At 41.3% G+C, this 19,602-nt stretch overlaps 2 protein-coding genes and 1 long non-coding RNA gene across 3 annotated transcripts in view; 2 read left to right on the top strand and 1 right to left on the bottom strand.

Moving 5' to 3' along the window:
• Positions 1–19,602, top strand: part of LOC145453621 (uncharacterized) — a 181,558-nt gene that overhangs the window by 28,381 nt on the left and 133,575 nt on the right. The window lies entirely within an intron of this gene.
• LOC145453613 (uncharacterized) lies at positions 838–6,407 on the top strand. The gene is made up of 3 exons (XM_080331580.1): positions 838–1,123; positions 1,814–4,790; positions 4,947–6,407. Exons 1-3 carry the CDS (start codon positions 1,001–1,003, stop codon positions 6,224–6,226), a joined length of 4,380 nt encoding a protein of 1,459 aa, XP_080187706.1. The 5' UTR covers positions 838–1,000; the 3' UTR covers positions 6,227–6,407.
• On the bottom strand, positions 10,613–13,515 carry LOC145454103 (uncharacterized). Its single transcript, XR_013920042.1, has 2 exons — positions 12,128–13,515; positions 10,613–11,782 (listed from the first exon to the last, which is right to left on the bottom strand). It is a non-coding gene; the product is annotated as an uncharacterized LOC145454103 (long non-coding RNA).

Below are 19,602 nucleotides of genomic sequence, written 5' to 3'. Positions count from 1 at the left end.
GTTTGAGTGTTGGTATATCTTGAAAGTGTCAAAGGCTAGACGCAGTATCGTCTTCTCCGTGAATATGTATAGAAACTTGTAATTTGAGTTCAGGCTATGTCAATGAAATTTGGTGCACAGGTGCCAAGGTCAAACTGGTAACAGTGGTTGCTTTCGGCAATAAGTTGTGTGTTACAGAAGGGCTTCTTGCATAGAACAATTAATTAAAGGGCAAGTTGAGCGGGACGTAGCCACCATTTCGATTATGGGCTCAAGATACATCTTGAGTTAAGGTTGTAAAGATCGCTTGTATTACAGTTGCAGTTAATTGTATCACGACCTTATCACGTCTACAAACATGACAATTCCAATTTGTAAGTTATGGCCAACTTCAGGCACTCTCGTCCATCATAGAAAGATTTACAGCAGAATTACATTACCAACTGGTTGGCAGAGGTTATTTTCGTCCAAAACACAAGGTAAATCTGACAATAACCGGGAGAAAGGTCCGCAGCAGCAGCAGTGTAAACAGCGCTGCAAACCCCAACCGAGGAAAAATACCATAACAAAGCGCTGCAAATGACTAGGCGGGAAAGAGAATACTTCCGCGATATAGTGCAACATTTTTCGCGCATCGCTTCACATGGACATTTTAGTTTGATATGCCAGTTGGGTTCTAGTCATTCAAGACATTTCAATAATGTGCAAGCAAATGTTTCAGTTCAATAAATCAGGTCCAGTTTGTCTAGACACTTTTTGATTTTAGTTAATCAATGCGGTTCAAATCTAGCAAATCCCAATGCTACAAATATAATTCAGCGACCACGTGACCTCGGAATATCGATTTCGAGGAATGCGGACGTTCGAGATAACATGCGCCCTGGCCCATTATGCCGATCTCTCAGCATCGTGCTTATCATCGGACCGATTAGTATGGATAATACTGAGTGTCTGTGACTGTTAGCAACGATTCGTTAGCCATTACTTTCCATTTTTGCTATGTTTAGCACCGTGCCGTGACATGTCGCTTTCTCTAACTGATGTGCTGGATGAGGAAGATCTTAGTGCGCTGCGTAAAATAGATCTGCAGTATTCCAGTTTGGTATCATTCTATCGGGGATTAAGTAAGAGCAAGAATGAAAAGGTGGGATAAAATTGGATTACTCTTGGTACTCAAGAATGTAAAATTTCTCGTCATGTGTTAACCTGTTACCTGTATCGATTTGCTAATAATATGATAGTGAGATTGTTTTTAATCAAATAAGTTTGGAGACCTAGCATGATTTGCATTTCAGCCTTATCTACATTCCCATAGCATAGGCACATCTGGATTGCTTGAGGACTTGCACAATATATAAGGGAAGTGGCAATTACGGTATTGAAGGAAATGCGTTCTGGGTCTTCTGTTCCGATAAAAATCAAAGCGCATTAATATTATACTACTGAATGAACGTTTGCAATGATCTTCGTTGATGATCCATCATACATGCAGAGGAAATTGGCCGCCTATAAAATCTTGTACTGGAGTCATAATCTAGGAGAAAGCCTTCAAAATATACGTGGATTCTACTTCTACTGAATAATTACCAGTGTACGCTCGGGATTACCTGACGATCATCTGACATTTATTTTATTTGCCAGTATGTTCCAGGTCATTTTGATTGCTTGACCTTTTATGTTATATTCTGTTACCTTTAATTTAGTTTACCTTTAATTTAGTGTGCATGCCTCTTTTGCACACATTCTAGGCCAAGGTAGGTGTTTGATTTAAAACTTGACCTTTGCATTTTATCGCTATCTTGTCGAGTCAACGGAAATAATCTGATTATTTCAGATGCATGCTGGCGGAACTTCATTTTTGGATCTGCTTATTGACTCAAAATTTGAGAATGCAGGTGGATCCAAGGATATCGTAGATGTAGTTCATGACGTATTGGCACAAAAAATACGGATTGGACTGATTGCTGTTGATCAAATGCCATTGAAAAATATTCCAACAGCTATTCTTCGCATGGATTCAAGATTTGCATCGAGTGAATTGATTTTGCAGGTATGCCAGAATGATTCTCGACTGCAACTCGAAAGCACAGATCAAGGCCATGTTGTTATGCTATCTCAATGCAATACCGCAGAAAAATCAGAAACACATGCTTCTACCAATCATGGAGGGAGTGGGGGCAATGGGGAGGATGAGCAAGATCGATTAATTCGCTATTTCCACAAATCAAAGCCAAATTTATTGAAAGCTGTCCAAGTTGATGTCCAATATAAAGACCTTTTAAGACTGTATGGCTTTTGGTCAGATCTGTGGTATAAAGGCATAGAATTTGTGGAATGGCTCCTTGCACTTTCACAGTTCTACTGTGTTTCCAATTTTGATAAATACAAGCAGAATCTCAATACGATTCTTGCGAATGAGATTTTGAAATATGTAGAACCCAAAAATCGAACTATTTCTGACATAGTGAACCACATGTGTATTTGTATGCCATCATTCATCCACCAATACACCGTTCTGAAAGTTGTCAAGGAGTCCACCGACGTCCTCAAAATCACAGAAGATTCGCAAAATTATAAAGTTGGACTGAAAATGGTAATGAAAGTACCTGGAACAGCGGATCAAGATTTTGTGTCAAGCAAAACTAATAAGGACTATTCCAATGAGTATGAGGTCATGAAATTAGCCACTTGCAAGTATATTTGGGAGAAATTGTGTGTAATGGACATACCCAGACATGTAGCATATCAGCTGGAGCCTCTCTTTAGTCTACGTGTGGATTTCGCCAAAATTTTGGGAACCTACAACAAAATCCAGAAGGAGCCAACGGTGAGGCTGATGGTGGAAAATCACGGCTCTTTCCTACATTTTCTCGTTGAAAAGGGTCGTATTGTACATCCCACACTGATTAAAGACACCTTTCTCTTGCATCTGAAAACAATATTAGCGTACTACCTCTGGGAAGCTTCAGGTGTGAAGCCCAAGAAACCACAGGATTTTATAAATCTTGCGCTTACTGAATTCCCAGAAGGCCTTGCTAATGAGGAATTCTTGGTAGACGCCAAGATATATATTAGAGATACCTGTTCTGATAATGAGCATGAGGGGCAAGGACTGAAAATGAACAGAAGCGATGTAGATAAGGAGCATTACCACGATACCATGAACCCATTGACTGATTTGGAATCCTCAAGGGTAATACATCTGCTCACGGGAAAACCTCGCTTCTCTGAAGTATGCTCTGTGTTTGCGGATCTGCCTGAAATAGCCGTCCAAACTCTGGCGAAAAATTCAATGAGCTTTTACGAATGGATAATATTCTTTTGCAAAAGACTAATGCCATATGACGTTGACGCATTGGAAACTCATCTTCAAGGACTGGTACAATCTCAAGTAGCTAAAATGCATACCCAGGAGCATTGTCAAATGACAATCCAGCAAGTACACAGCAAACTTTGCGGCGACCAGCCTATGTTATTGAGTCCAAATTTCATTAGTTGGTGTCTCAAGCAAAAAGGGTCATCTTTTTTTGTCTACCAATCATGGATTTATTTGAGAAATGACCAGCCTTCATCTAGTCAGATAGGTTCTTTTAGTCCGGGACCCTCTACAATCCAATCAGAGAACAACAATGACTGTCAAGTTTTCTTGCAATCTGTGAAGTCGAGCAGCACGCTTCAACAAATCATCAGTGTCATCAACTGCATACCGCAGAATCAAATTTTCACTTATTTGAAGCCAGGAATCTGTTGGTATGAATATATTGAAAATAATGTCAATCACCAGGAGCGAAGGAAACTTGTTTGCCAATTAGTGAACGATGTGGATCGCATCCTGGGGGGCACTGTCAAGAAACTCGGGAACTTGAGGGTAAGCATTTGCAGTGGACAGAATCGATTTATCACAATTGATATACTGGAAGAAGTATTAAGGCAACACAGGGACCTTTACGCATTGTCTGCACTAAGTGGGGAGGATTGCTATGTTGCATGTGTTAGACAGCTGGACGACGGGAATGTGAAATGTGTGGACAAACAGGAAGAGACCTTTCTGGAACATATTTTGTTCTTCTTTCCATCGGGTGGCTCGTGCCATATTTCTTCGATTATGGCTCTAGCGAATGAAGATGACAGTATTTTGCGTAATGAAACTAGTAAGAATGATGTGAACTTTTTGCAGTGTTTTTTCAATGCTTTCCCGATGTTATTCTATCTTGCTGGAAACACTGTAGTTTTGACATGCATGGCACTCGATTATATATGTGAATGCAAAGGCAGACGCATACCGACGAGATCTGATGAGAAAGAACATTCGGCGCACCGGATCCAGAAACGAATTGAAAGGGAAAGGGAGGACAAATCTATCAAACCCAAAAAACGAAAATACTCTCCATCTGCTGAGAAAAGGGATGAGGTGGATTGGGTTGGTATTGGACCCGGTCAGGATACAAAAGTACCATCTCCAGATGATGCGGTCACTTACGTACGTGACAACTCCAGCGATTGTGGAAATTTGACGGGAGTCATTGATAACTTGTTGCCGGACCTAGTTGGTGACATGACGATGAGCATACTGAAGGAAAACGATGGGCAGCTGGCAATATATCCTCTCCTTAGGAATCTTGCATCGTTGATTTTAACTCAAGATGAAGCGGTTCTAATTGTCCGATCAGGGAAACACTGGTCACGGTTCAAGCAAAAGATTGCCGCTATGATTGATGTGGATGCAAGATTCGTTACAATTTCTGCTCAAGACGGAATGATTAGCGATGTAATGATTGCAGAAACCAAACCACACCTGGGATATGTTAAAGGTAGGTTCATTTATGAAACAGAGTCGTTACTGGCGCGCTTAGTGATCGATTATGCTATGCCTAGATTACTGTTTAAGGATATTAACCAATTTACCGGCAAGTGGAATGATCTTTATTGGTTCAATTTAGTCGGAATAACAGTATTTTGTATTACAGGTAATTCTGGACAGGGTGTCGCCCAAGTCGAAGAGGTAACGAGCACGAGTGTTTCTCCAGTGCCAGAGAATACTAGTGCTTTATCAGGATTAAGTCCCGATCGGAGCATGCAATATATACGTCTCAGCCCACACGACGTCATCAAGATGACGCCACCCGAGTCTGAGAATTCGTCTGTCGAAAATAACCCATCGAATCCCGCCCCTTCGATCGAGTTTAATGACATCACAAAGGAAATCCCCGACAATCGGCCAGGTCTGAATTCTTCACGCCCTGCCGACCAAGTGATTAGATCCGAGACTGACGTCGGACCGTTGCCTTCTCAAAGTAACACCGCTTATCCTGAATACCATTCTTTGTTGGTCGGTTCCAGCGCTTACAAATACAAGCCGGTTGTTCCGAAACAAAATGACGTCGCTGCCAAGGGCGATCGAAAAGAATGTTTCTCTAAATATGTTTTTGAATACCTCCGTCTCAATGCCGGTACTTGCCATACAGAGTCGCTAATCGCCGACGCGTACAGAAGCTTTCAAGAGGAACATTTTGCACGAAGTCCCTTGGCATTTGAAGCCTACATGTTCGACTTTATAGGCAGCTATAACAGAACTTACAGGCTGACCGGGTCCGACGGTAAAATGGGGATTTCCAAGATTACACTCACGTATACACAAGATAGTAGAAAGGATGCTGTCCGCCACGTGTTATGGAATCTCGTGCCTCGATTGTGCCCGCTGTGCGCTGCATTTCTCAGTTCTAAGGCTGCAACGCGTGCGCCCATAGAGGAGGTGTGTCAGTTCATAATCGATTCTTACCCAAACTACTTCGAGTCGTTCGCTGAACCGGAATTAGGATACGTTGTGCGCTGTGTCACTTTGATAAGTCTGATACGAAACCTGAAGTTGTTCTGCTTCGCGGTAAAAGAGCCTGTCGTTTATTTGAGGGGTCACAAGGAGGCTGCCACCACGACGAAACAATGCTTGGCTCCCGAAATCGTCGCAAAACTGAAGCTGGTCATGAAGAATGATCGCTTGCACGAAGCAATACTGATAATGGCCGATGTAGTGAGGAAAATTGCCCCCGCGTCCACCAAAGCAGTACGCCAACAGTGGGAAAAGGAGGCTCCGTCCTCAATCGCTGGCGTGTTTGGAACTGGCATATCTTTCACGATAGCGCTGAGAGAGTATTCGTACATATTTCAGCCTTCGGGGGACGGGAAGATTACTGTCAGCGAGGATGCGATGGATTTCTTGACAAGCGGCTATGCCAGTAGTCCAAATTAACTTGCCTGATATCAAATGACCTCGCGAACAAATGCAGTGAATTGGTGCCCTGCCGGGATTTTTCTTCAAGGATTATTTTTGTACTGCCATTACCAGGTTTTGTCTACTGCCGCACACCTTTTCTATTTTGTTTTCGTTTTTTGGAACACAGTGATTTTCAATAAAATTTGTTCGCATTTTACTGACTTCGTGTTTAGGATGCTACTCTATTTCCAGCAATTAGGTAGCATCTAGCATGGTGATTCAATATTAGATTGTCATACGTAAGTAGTCAGGATTCGTGCGGAATATTCACTGTTTGTAGTATGTGCTGTAACTGGGTGAAAGGATGCTTGATGGTTTTGTTCACCGATGATGCGCTTTGATCAGCCTATCACCTTCAACCCTGAGTATAAAACAATTGCGATATAAACTTGCTGACAAATATCAGTTGAAGAGCGTGGTTAGATGAGGTATGTGATGAACTAAATGCCAAAATCTGTACCGTTCTGCCTGCAGCTTGGGCTCCTTTTATACTTGGTATTATCAGTTGAATTCATAAAGCAAAGAGGCCAGTATAACGAAACTGTTCAATGTGCTTATGCAGCGATGATCAAATAAATTGCAACAGTCAAACAAAACCGCATCGATTCAAGCATACTGGAACGGTGCTAAATCAATTAGTCCTGTCGCATGAATTATGGTCATCATCGTTTCGTTATATTCATTTTTTTATCAAATCAATAGACCACAAGATTGCGACATGAAAAGATACGAGAGTGCCGAAACGACTATTGGAGTAGTATTTTAATCAGACTCCCACCTTAGCCTGCAGCACGCAAATAAGAAGAATGCCCTGTGCACACTGGATTTGAGAAAGGATAACATAAAAGGAAGCGACGAAAATGAATGCTGCATGTGTCAGACTTCTAGTTGTCTAATTTCACTAAATTAGAGCGAAATGCCAGTAATCTAATTCTAATCCATTCTGTGAAATATTTTTATGCTCTAATACTAATCTAACTTGTGAAATGTCCCCATGCTCTAATTCTAATCTAATTTGTGAAATGTTCTTATATGCTCTAATTTAAATTCTAATTTGTGAAATGTCCCCATGCTCTAATTTTAGTTCTATTCTAGATTTATTGTTTCCTGAAAATGCCTCTTTGTCCGAGGCATATTGCATAGGGATAGAGAGAGAGAGAGATGATATTCTTTTTCGCCTGCACCATCGAGATGCTTTTGACGACGGAGTTGCGATACGGCCCCATGAGGTCATCTAGTCTGCGCCCCCGTTTTTTTCTCCTCCGTTCTATCCGTGATTGCCGAGTGCCTAGCAGGATAGCTGCGTATACCTATTTTCGAGTCGTTGGTATGACCCGGCCGGGGATCGAACCCACGACCTACCGCTCGAGAAGCCGGACGCATAACCATTACACTATCTCCCATACGTCCACTTTAAAGAGGATTTGTCCTCTTTTTTTTACTTTTTTGAAAGTGTCCTCGGAGGACGCCCTTTTGTCCTCTTTTTTGAGATTTTGTCCTCATTTTTGAAAATTTAGGTCACATTTAGAGCAAAATGCGAGTGATATGCCGTAAATTAGCACAGAAGTTACGCTCCGGCGGGTATTTAGGTGTGAAAAACGGGGATTTGAGCTCTGAGCGAAAAGTTGACCTTTTTTTTAGTCAACCACCTATAGCATAGGCTTACCATACGTCCTCTTTTAAGAGGATTTGTCGTCTTTTTTGACTTTTTTGAAAGTGTCCTCGGAGGACGCCCTTTTGTCCTCTTTTTTGAGATTTTGTCCTCTTTTTGAGATTTAGAGCAGATTTAGAGCAAATTGTGAGTGATATGCCGCATATCAGCACAGAAGTGAAGCTCCGACGGGTATTTCGGAGTGAAAAACGGTGATTTTAGCTCTGGGCGAAAATATGACCTTTTTTTTTTTTTTTTTTAGTCAACCGATCACAAAGTGGGGAAAATTAACCGGTTTTTGAGAATTTCACTCCGGTTTTGCAAGTTGCAAATTTCTGAAAAAGTGTCCTCTTTTTTGATTTCCAAAATATGGTAAGCCTACTATAGCAATGTGGAGAGAAAAACTGTCTTTTGAGCTCTGAGCGGAAAGTTGACCTTTTTTTTAGTCAACCGATCACAAAGTGGGAAAAATTCACCGATTTTTGAGAATTCTTCTCCGGTTTTGCAAGTCTCAAAATATGGTAAACCTAATATTGCAGCGAGTTAACAAGAATATCCTTATCGCGCAGGGGCATCCAGTGCCAAGCCGCCAACGCCTTACTTACAGCGTGCCCGTGCAGTCATAGTAGTTATTATGACGAATAATAGCCTGCTAGCATAGTAGCTTGTAGTCTGCGAACAACATTCTAGTTTTTAACACTTTACGTTAGTACAACGCCGGTCTGACTAACATGGGCGATGCTCATGGTTACCACAAAAGAAGGAAGATTTTAGTAGTAGGCTACAATTACAACAATAAATATCATGATTATAAACGTGAAAACGTCATTTTATTTTGAACTAGGCTTTTTGAGCTGCGTACGACAGTCGATACCCAACAACGCTTTCCAACGACTAATGAATCGATATTGGGGCTATAGCCAGACATGATACTAGCTGAAATACTATCTCATCCTAAAGATTGATCTTGTGGGGACGTCCTATGTCGTTTTCTGAGCGCCTCTGTCTTGGCGAAGTCTATGAGCCATTGCACGACAAGGCAATATGCTTATTATTGGTATCCGCTTACTCTCCAGTCTCCATCGATGGAATGCTGTTGCCATCGCCGAAGCCGTTTCAGCTTGTGTGGAATAGTGTTGTTGGGCACAGGCGAATAGCTTATTTTGAAACAACAACAATAATTTGAAACTGAAATCAATTTTAGCATTTCAAAATGTTTTATTTCGCGTATTTCCAAAATCTCAAATCAGATCGCCCGCCGCAATTGCGGTGACCCCTGGTATAGTAAAAATCGAGCCAATTAAGCTGGTATAGGCCTACAGAAGTTAACCATTCTCATGGTTATGGGAATGCACTGTTGTTGTTGTTGTTGTTGTTTATTTAACAAAAAGATGTGGCGCTTGTCGCCTGACGTCTTTTGCACCACGCACTGTGATTTCATATCAACTGATTTTGCTGTAATCATTACCCATTCACAATTTCATTCAATTTCCAAGTTTTTGCGAATTCAGTGATTCTATTTCTAATCCATTTTGAAAAATAAACTGTGTAGCTCTAATTCTAATCTAATTAGGAAAAAGCTGTGTAGCTCTAATTCAAATCTAATTTGGAAAAAACTGTGGAGATCTAATTCTAATTCCAATCTAATTCAGAGAAGCTGAAAATTTTCTAGTTGCCCAAGTCTGGCATGTGTCGGTAGGCGAGGTCGATGTGTCAGAATGTGGTCCGGTAATCTTGAGGGCTGACTAGTGTTGATTTAGTAGAATAATCGTCAGATTATATTTTTATCTGAACAAGGCACACACAATGCACAATACGATGTAATGAACAGACAGGAAAATGCCGAACGATCAGTTGCGGTTGCAGTTGCAGCCTCTTAGCTGGCATCCACCTCGGCCTATAGTGCCCGATGTCGCAGTTTTTTCTTCGAAATTGCTAGCTGTATTTCGATTTAAATGTGGACTGGACAAGTGGACAATGGACATGGACATGCTCGGCGGTTAGCTGAAGACATTCCAGATAACGCGCAAACGAATGCAATAAACTTTCTTGCTCGCGACCCCTTGCTTACGATATATAGCGCGGATATAATTCTCCACCGGCCTTGTTGCAAAGAGTCAATCTAATTGGCAGACTGATTCTGGTTCGCTTTATTTGTATTTTGACCAATTCAATACGACATTGCGATAAGAACAGAGGATAGGAAGGTGTCGAATGATCGAAACAATTTAAAGTAGTGTTATCGAAACAATTTAAAGTAGTGTTTCAGCCAGACTGGTGATTATTAGAGGACTGTGAACACTGCACAGTGCACAATCGACAAAGATATTTAGGCCTAGTAGGTGGGGATGGTGTGAACGTGAGGTTCACGTTCGCGTTCTGTGTGTGAACCTCAGGAATTTAGAGGTTCACGTTCACAAACGAACCTTGGTAGGTTCTGGACAGGGATATATAGAACTCCGGGATGGCTGACTTCATTTTGGCCATTACCTTAAGTAGGTCCAGAAAGTTACCTACAATCTGCCTCGAAATATCCACTTTTCTGCAAGCTAGCAATACAGCTGTTTCTAGAATAACGATCCTCAACCTTTTGCGGAATAGTTAGTTAAGCTAGACATTCTTCCATTATCACAACCTTACTGCTGTATAGCCAACCTAGTAAAGTTCAACACTGCTGTATAGCCAACCAAGTAAACTATCACAACTCTGAATTTCAGTAAATCATGAATGTGTTTAATTTCTACACATCATATAATCTGCAGCAGGCCATAAATAACAGAGTGAATAACGAATAATATCTGCGTCTTCTACCTATTTACAAGCCATTGTCGGAAACCTTGCAGCTGGGATGGGGGGGGGGGGGTAATAGGATTGATTAAATCAACCGTTTCAATTCGCGTTAACCGACAATTACCATGGAGTATAGGGTTGCATTTAAAACAAACATATTTAAAACCAGGCCCTTGTATAAAATATACTTTTTTTAAGCCATGACGTCAAGAATATTCAATAGTGACGTCATATTGGATTGACATTGACAATTGCAAATATAGTGTAAATATAGCTCCTTTGACGAAATATCTGTGCTATTGCCGTTGAACCGACTATTTTGAGGGTTCCAGCCATCCCATATCGATATTAGTCGGCTATATCGGGTGGTAATCGTCCGTAGGCTCATATAACACGTATTTTAGAAAGTATTTACACAATTATGGCATAATTTTACAACGTTGGAAGAATTTTTTTTAAAAGGCCTTTGTTTAAAACACTGTTTAAAGCATGTTTTAAACATAGTATTTCAAACACCGTTTATTTTAAATGCACCCCTGCCATGGAGCATTTCCAATAACAAAAAGATAGCACGGCCTGTAAGGACTCGAAATTGTGATAGCAGCATTGTCAGCTTCTATGTCACTCAATGAAAGTTGATCAAGAAATCAACACACTATTGATACTTCTCTTCAGGTTCAAATGTAGCCTCGGGTAGAAGTTCGGTACATATCATTATCAATTCAAGAAGCATTCGGTAGACCCAGTTGTTGAATTCAGCTGATATTTTGTTCACCGAGAAATAGTTTCATGACCGCAGTGAAGAAATTGCCACCATGGCTTAACGGTACATCACGAATGGGCCTCCTGAAGCATTTCATGCCATTTATCAGTTGAGAAATATTCAGTATCATTGTCTTGCAGATTTTCCGATAGAGCGATAGATGATTCCATGTAAAAAAATCATCTCGGTGAGGAGGCACGAGATCCAAATATTCAAATCGTGGCCATCTTTGCCAAGATTTCAATGGAATGTGCCCAGTATAATATATCAGGATATCCACTGTTGACGTGATGCAAATGCTGGAACATCGCGTTTGTTTTTCCGGAATCTGCAACAAAAATAAACAAATGATGTATTTAGAGACACAAATTAACCTTAAGAATATATATAGATGTATGCAGAGTTGGTCAGTAGTGAAGAACTTCTACTTCATTGCAGTACTCAAGTAGTTGTTGCCTATTTTCGAAGATACATCTTGTAATTCTGAAGCAGCCATCTCCAAACTTGAGTACCTTGCAGGCATTTCACTTTACAGCTACTTAAGGAAGTTTAAATACCAGTACGCTCGGGAATACGACTGTTACTTGAGTAGCAATGCAGACTACTTTAACCACATCAAGATTAATGTAAATCGCTCATGTAATAACGTATCACTAGAATCAGCCAAACTTACCTTGGGCCGACTGAGGAGAGGTCCATGCGTTATTGCAACGATTTGACTAAACCTTGCAAATTGAAAGCAATCTTCAGAGTTTTCTCTTCCTCCATCGTACAGGCCTATAGCCTATAGGCTATAAGTGTTTATATGGTAAAGACAGGCCGTATCTCAGGGTCGTCTCGTGTCCTGACGATTGTGTTGGCTTATCCATTCAAGGGAGTGGGCATCTTCATGGCCTCAGTAAGAGCAAATGGTCAACAAATGTTGGGGCCATATACTGGGAGTCAGCCATTGGTAGTTCACAACAGTGCACTTCTGTTGAAGTATAATTCCAGTACTGTAGCATTGAGGTGCCGCTCATTAACAAACATATGCCTGCCTTGTTTTACCAGACATGTTACTGATGAATAGTATCTGTAACAAGGGATTGGATTCAACAGTTGTTATGGACACTTACACAACTGCAAAGACCTTGACGCGTTGTGTTGTGTTTGTATTAGATTCAAATGTTTGGTTATTCTCAATTGAAATTCCTCTTGAATCTTGCACACCGGTGGTGTACTCAGTGGCTCCAATTCTTACTAGGAATAATCCAGCAATGATCTGGAATACCGGTAAGCCTGCAATACCAGCAGCCAGCACTACCTGCATATTCACATATCATCATCATCATCATTGGTTTATTAGCAATTTTATCAGTTCAATGCACCACAAAAATGCGATACAATGAAAAGACAGGAAGATGTCGAAGCGACAAGGAGTAGTCTATGGAATCTGACACCCACCTTGGCCTAGGCGATGTAAAGAGGAGGCATGCACACTGAATGAAAGTAAAGAAGATAGTATAGAAGAAGAATGCGACAAGAAATAGGGCGGCATGTCATGGGAATATAGTACAAGATCTTAACTGACAAAGTCCCTCCTAACGGTCGCCTTCATAGTTGACACGGCACAGTGTAAATGTACACTTGTACTTGTGCAATGTACAGCCTTGGATGGTGACATACATTCGCATAACATGCCGGTAAATGAAAAACATACCGCAAGGCGTAATCAAAATCATACTGCGGATATCAATGTTAACGTTGGAAATTATTCTACATTTTGTTATCTTCTCACGATTATCAGCGCAGCAAATCATGTTACATAAGATACTACAGAAGCAGAGATATTCCGAAGGCGAGTAAATGGCCGTACCGGTATACCAGTAAATTGCTGCTGAAGGAATAGGGCTAATACCGCAAAGTTTCAGACTACCTGAACATCTCATAACCTAGTTAACCTCTAGCTTTATATAATAACATAAACATGGATATTATATGCCTCTACCGCTCTCAAAAACTTAAAATTACACACAGATGAAGCGGCTGACCGTAACGTGAATCAAAACTGAATGCGCGAATCTGGACCACTGAGCTATATCTGGGGGGACATTACAAAACAATGCGGTAAATCAGAATCTCCGCCAGCGGTAACGAGCTCTCTCGAATGCGATTACCGCATAATGTAAAAATTGGTATTTCAAAACATTTTGCGGCCAGCTCACGCAAGAGCGCTTTGAACTCACGTAAACTCTCGTAATTCCAGACGCAACACGTTTCGTAATCAACGCGCTAATTTGTGATTTCGCCAAGTCGATAATCTCAGTAAAAGATGACATCAAATACGGGTTTATAATGCTGTGTGGTCAGCAACGATTTGTAATTTACCTGCGATAATCTTTCACATACAGGGAAATGGAAATGCCCTAATTGTTTGTGGTATTTGCTCTGAAGAGAACAAAATTACAGGCGTACGGTACATTATAGTTTGTCTGCTTTAGGCCGCTGCGTCAAGTATCACGCGTGCATTGAGTTTTAACTTCGTATGAGGATAATACAGCTGCGGCAATACATGTATAACATTCTGGAAACATGGCGCTGATCGTAGTTCGCAACGACTTTATAGGCCTACCGAATCGGACTGAATTCTACCGTTCGGCAGCGAATTACTTATTGACAAGGCGACCACATGATATGCTAGCCGAAGTTAAAAAGTGGATATTAAATAAATCTATTTGGCAATAGAATACTAACCTCGGTAGGTTATAATAGCATGCTTCCGGCATAGAACTCAAGTCCCCGTTATATTCATACAGGTTTTAAACGGCGAGGTAGCCTACTCAGTGCCCGCACTAACTGGTCCGTATATGAGAATTCAATTCATAAGCGTTATATATCGCCACTGTCTTATTTCGCTTGATTTTACTAACAGTCAGGCCTACGAAATATAACCCAATTGGGTAGCTTACAGGACATGCCCTTTTAGATCGATTACTGCCTCACTTCTTTACTTTATTGAAGTAGAATATTAAGATTTTGCAGTTCAAAAAGCTGCAATTTCCAGCGCGGATTCAACTCCGCCAGCTAGTAGCTAAGCGGTAAGTTACCGCGAAAAATCTGCGGTAATTTCTGTTTTGTAATACCGAACTTCGCGGATAGTGACGTTCGTGACGCAGATCGTTCACGTTTTCTCTCGATTCCTACGTTTTGCGGTAAGTCAATGTCAGCGGTAAAAATGCTCTCGAAGTCATCGTTATTGATGGTTTTGTAATCGCGATTGTCCGTTTCTCTCGAATTGTGACGGTAAAGGTTGACTCCGCAGTGCGGTAGTTGTTTTGTAATGCCGCCCCTGGACCCACTTAGGTAATACCGCGATGACGCAATTGACGCAGTCAGCCATCCCGGAGTTCTATATATCCCTGGTTCTGGACTGTGAACCTTTTTCATAGATTACCATTTTTCATGTCATTATATCATCTTTCTTTGTAATTCTTTGCGTTTCAACTTCGCACCATTCTATGCATGGCGCTAGCAGCATAAAAATAAACATCACGAAACGGGCATGCACCCGCCAATCTCAAGTATTTTACTTGCTTTGTTACAAAAGTTTGGTCGAAATATCCAGCTTTCCGTTATTGAATATTTAGTGACTCTTGTGCAACTTTGCATTTATTCATAGGTTAAATACCGTAATAAATGATCAAACTGAAATACAAAAGAACAGTCGCATCGACTAGCCTAATCCCTATTGTTCCAACAACTCACAAGACGTGGGTGCTGATACATACATGCACGCACGTCGCACAATCACAACAACAATAAGACGAGATCACTCATGCGTTTAGGGAAACTACTAGAGAGAGAGTGACGGGGGACCCGAGTTTGCTGCGCACAGCACTCGGGAATTTTTTCGAAAATGGGGGGTGCGCCACAGGCTGTCGTCAGCCTACCACTCCAGGTCAAATGGCCGCGCCGAGGCTGCGGTGAAATCGATGAAACGACTCCTTCTCGGCAACATTTCGCAGGATGGCAGCATCCGGACCGATGCAATTACTCGGGCATTGCTACAATTTCGCAATTGCCCCGACCCTGCGAATGGACTCTCCCCTGCAGAAATAGTATTTGGCAGGACTTTGAAAGATGCGTTGCCGATCAAAGCATGGGTTCCAGTTTTCACACAGCGCAACATCAGGCCATTATGGAGGAATCTATGGCAGAGTCGCGAGCAAACGTTACGTACCAGATTTGCGAAGCAGCTGGAATCTCTGTCGTTGAACACTAAGCCATTATCACCACTTCTTGAAGGTGATGTCTGTCGCATTCAAAACCAAAACGGTCGTTATCCCCTTCGCTGGGACAGAACCGGCACTGTGGTTCAGTGCCGAGACCATGACCAGTACCTCGTGAAAGTGGACGGTTCCGGCAGATTGACGCTACGTAACAGGAAATTTCTACGCAAGATTGAGCCGTACTTCCCGAACCAAAAGCACACATATTTTCAGCCAACGGTCTCGTCTCCCGGCACAGCTACGTCACCTCAAGTCGTTTCGCCACCCGCTCTAAGTGGACAGTCGAATGAGGTAGTCCCTGGCTTGCTGAGATCCACCGAATCGAGAGAGAGAGATAGTAGTAAGAGATAATCACACAACTCTCTGCCGTGAGTTTGACCCGCAATCACACAACATCAAGAGCGAAATACACTACATGTAACATGTATAGGTAGTTGGCGAATGATGCTTATTTAACCAATCAATGAAATTGATGTAGTTGTCTAATGTAAAAATCTAGCAGGCGTGTCGGGTCAATCTTGATTTCATATGTTTATTGTATCAAAAATAATCCGTGCGATTGGGGTGTTCGCTACAGCTGTATAAATTTTAAATGGGTTAATATTGGTAACATGTACAGAAACCCGTTTTACACTCCGATCAATATCAAGCTATAGCAATACTCAGACGCCGAATACATTGTACCGTTGAGGCGTATATATGCGCTTGCAGGTCTTCGTCGAAATTGTGGGTAAAGCGACGAAAGATATTGGTTTTATGGGACTATGATGTCATTTGATTTCCCCAGTTGATACATTTGGCGTCGTTTAAAACGTCAATATGTACTTCAGCATTCTGGCATTATGTGGTCAATAATATAAGCAATCACTTCACTGAAATGTAGGGCCGGAATCAGCAATATGACGTCACGTGACGTCATGAGGTTCACGTTCGCGTTCACACAGAACCTTTCAAAAAGGTTCGCGTTCACACGAACCTGAACCTTTCAGAGGTTCTCACCATAGCAATTTACAACGTAGCTGGCATGGCGAGTTCCATCTGAATACAATCGATGTTGCGGTTTACAGCTACACCTATCGCTAGCGTAATACTTTTTCGTCGTCATCCAGAACAGAGATGTAAATAGTAGCCGAAGTAAAGCAATCTTACGATACTTGTGGAGATCATTCCCAAATTTGCTAAATTAGGATATATAAAAGCAACGTTTTCTTCTATAGGACGACTGCATCTATTCTGCTGAAGCAGATTCCCAGTGTAAATCATTCCAACGAGTGAAACCTGCCTGATACGTTTACATTCTGTGTAGGCTTACTTATTTCCAGTTATTGCAGATACTCCAGAAATAACATATTTACAATGGCAATGTGACAACTTGATAAAGCAGGGAGCACATATGTATGAACTACAGGCTGACAATATGTGAACCGGGCTGTGTGCAAATTTTGCTGACCTAACTATGGAAGTTGAAATTTCAACTACAACTCCATAAGCTGACAGATCAGTGACGTCATTATTTATACAAAAATAGTGAGTAACTTCTACGATGATACGTGGAGGCTTCTGTGCTGTACCGTGCATTTGTCGAAGGTTGTAAACGCGCAAGGACGCGAACTACCGTACTCGTATTGGGCTACGCGTTACAGCACGGCTCGTCTCCGCACACACGCTCAGTGGCGTCACAATCATACGAAAAGTTAATCGGCGATTGTCTACCGGTGACCCCATTGTGTGAAACAATGACGATTTCTGACTTCGAAGTCGATTTTCAAGGGGTTTCAGTTCCCGGGCCGCATTTCAACTTATATTTTTGGAATCAGTGCGAAATTTGCTTTCGATTGATACCAGTTTAATTTACTTTTGCGCTGTGGTCCCAGCTGGAAGATTACAGAGAAACACATTAAAGCAGGTTGAAGCAGTAGCATACGTACGCTACCACTGGAGGCAGTGCAAAACACAACATTGCTTACGGAGTTAACATGCCAGCTACGCTGTAAATTGCTATGTTCACACCATCCCTACTACCAGGCGAATTCGATTCGACGTCCAGTGTCACTCATTATGACGCCAAAACAGTATGAATGACTCAAAAAGTTCGAATATGTAACTTCTGCGACTACAAGGAAAACAATGCCAGTTACACGCCATAAAACAGTAGTAGTGTGTCTGTCAATTTATTAGTGTTCAAAGGTCAAGTTTTTGGATTTGGATATGGCTATTTGAACGCTTTATAGGAAAGGGTTTCGCAGTGGCAACATCGGTGGGTTCAAAGAGTATACTAATTAATAGCGATTGTACGGTATAAGTAAAATAAACACGCCTCATCCGTTTGGCTGAACTGCCAGAACATTGAATAGCCAAAGAAAAACTCATTTAGTTTATAGACGCCAAGACGGCGACGGATGTTTGCGTTGTGATGTAGAATTGAATGAGGACAGACATTGATATCTTAGCCATTGCTTGCAAATATCTTACACGGAACAGCGAGTGGATCATATTCGTTCGTATGCCAATTGCACTTGACAAGATAGTATGGCTAGTGGACACTGGACTGGACAGTGGACAGTGGACAGTCGTGGAATTCAATTTTTTGCACAATTACCTATACGGTGGATAACTGATTCTAGCTTCTGGGGCAATATTTGATTACGCTACTTGACGTTTCGACGGTGTTTTGTTATTAATTCCGTTACCTCGACCGACTCGTCTTTTGTTGTCAGACGTGCCTTACCAATAGACATCGTAAGCTCGGGCCTATTATGATTAAAGCTTCATACAAATCTTTTTACCAAACAAAACCGGGATAGATCTGCGAAAAGATAAACAAGTCATATATTTATATAAGTTGACATCTCCAACAATACAATTAGAAAGTCGTCCACACGGGTTGTTTACTAAGCAATAAATTAAAGGACGCACTGTCGTGGCAATATACTCTCCATCGGCGAATTCATTTTATGAATAATGCGTCCTCACGAGGCAATCGGCAGGAGGTGTCGCAATGGCAATTGTAATGGCTCGACGTAATTTTTGTCGCATCGAATTCGGTTTGTTTCAAATCTCGACTCGTGACATTAGACAGCGCAGACGTATAAATAGTGTAATGTGAGATGCGCATAATGCAATATAGAAGTTTATTTTCATTTATACTAGGATCGAAAAGTATACGGACAAATTGTATGGCGTATAGCTTGCATCTCGGCAGCTATGAAAAGGGTTGATTCAATATGCGAGGTAAAGTTTAGTTTATATTGATTTTTCCTTTAATGAGCTGGGAAATTAGCAGGCTGGGCGGAGCAATAGTCAATTGAGCGGCTCATTCCTCAGCTAGATATACTTACGGAACAGAAATTTGATAGCTTGTCAGGCTTTTTAAATGATGACTTTACGACATAATGTTACGTTAGCTATTGTTTCGCGTCTCGGTACACCTCATCATCACAATGTAATATTGTTTTCCACAAAAGCATTTGGTGTATGATTTTTCGTCGACAGATAATCGTGGTTGCAATATCTGATCTGAATCGAAAATCTAGATAGCTGGTAATCGAGGGTGAGATAAACCAGAACGTCTTTGTGAGATATTGAGAAATAAGATCTAGGTTCAGTATACTGCAGGCTTATACCACCCCCTGTAATTCCACAGAGCAGTATGGAATTCGGTTGGGAATATCCAATAATAAATGTTTTAGTGACTGTTGTTGAACATACTTGAATTTCAATAGCCCTACGTAATCGTTGACCGAGACGTAATATCGCCAAGCTGATGTTTATTTCAGCTTCGAATTAATTCCTACTAGCAGGTGCGTTGATTCTACAGCTCCGTATCTATGAAGATTTATATAGACATTCGTAACAAATATGAGGTGTACTATAATTCATT

The sequence above is a fragment of the Botryllus schlosseri genome, chromosome 13, assembly GCF_051294905.1.
Source record: "Botryllus schlosseri isolate E-star chromosome 13, Bs_hap1, whole genome shotgun sequence".
Classification (NCBI taxonomy): domain Eukaryota; kingdom Metazoa; phylum Chordata; class Ascidiacea; order Stolidobranchia; family Styelidae; genus Botryllus; species Botryllus schlosseri.
Note: the sequence above shows the minus strand (reverse complement) of the source record. Positions and strands in the feature narration are given on the sequence as shown.

Bases quoted from the DNA above. Each gene is read 5' to 3' on its own strand.
- LOC145453613 (XM_080331580.1), top strand. From the start codon at position 1,001: ATGTCGCTTTCTCTAACTGATGTGCTGGATGAGGAAGATCTTAGTGCG. The intron at 1,124-1,813 runs GTGGGATAAAAT...TGATTATTTCAG, and splicing joins GTAAGAGCAAGAATGAAAAG to ATGCATGCTGGCGGAACTTC. The intron at 4,791-4,946 runs GTAGGTTCATTT...TTTGTATTACAG, and splicing joins ACACCTGGGATATGTTAAAG to GTAATTCTGGACAGGGTGTC.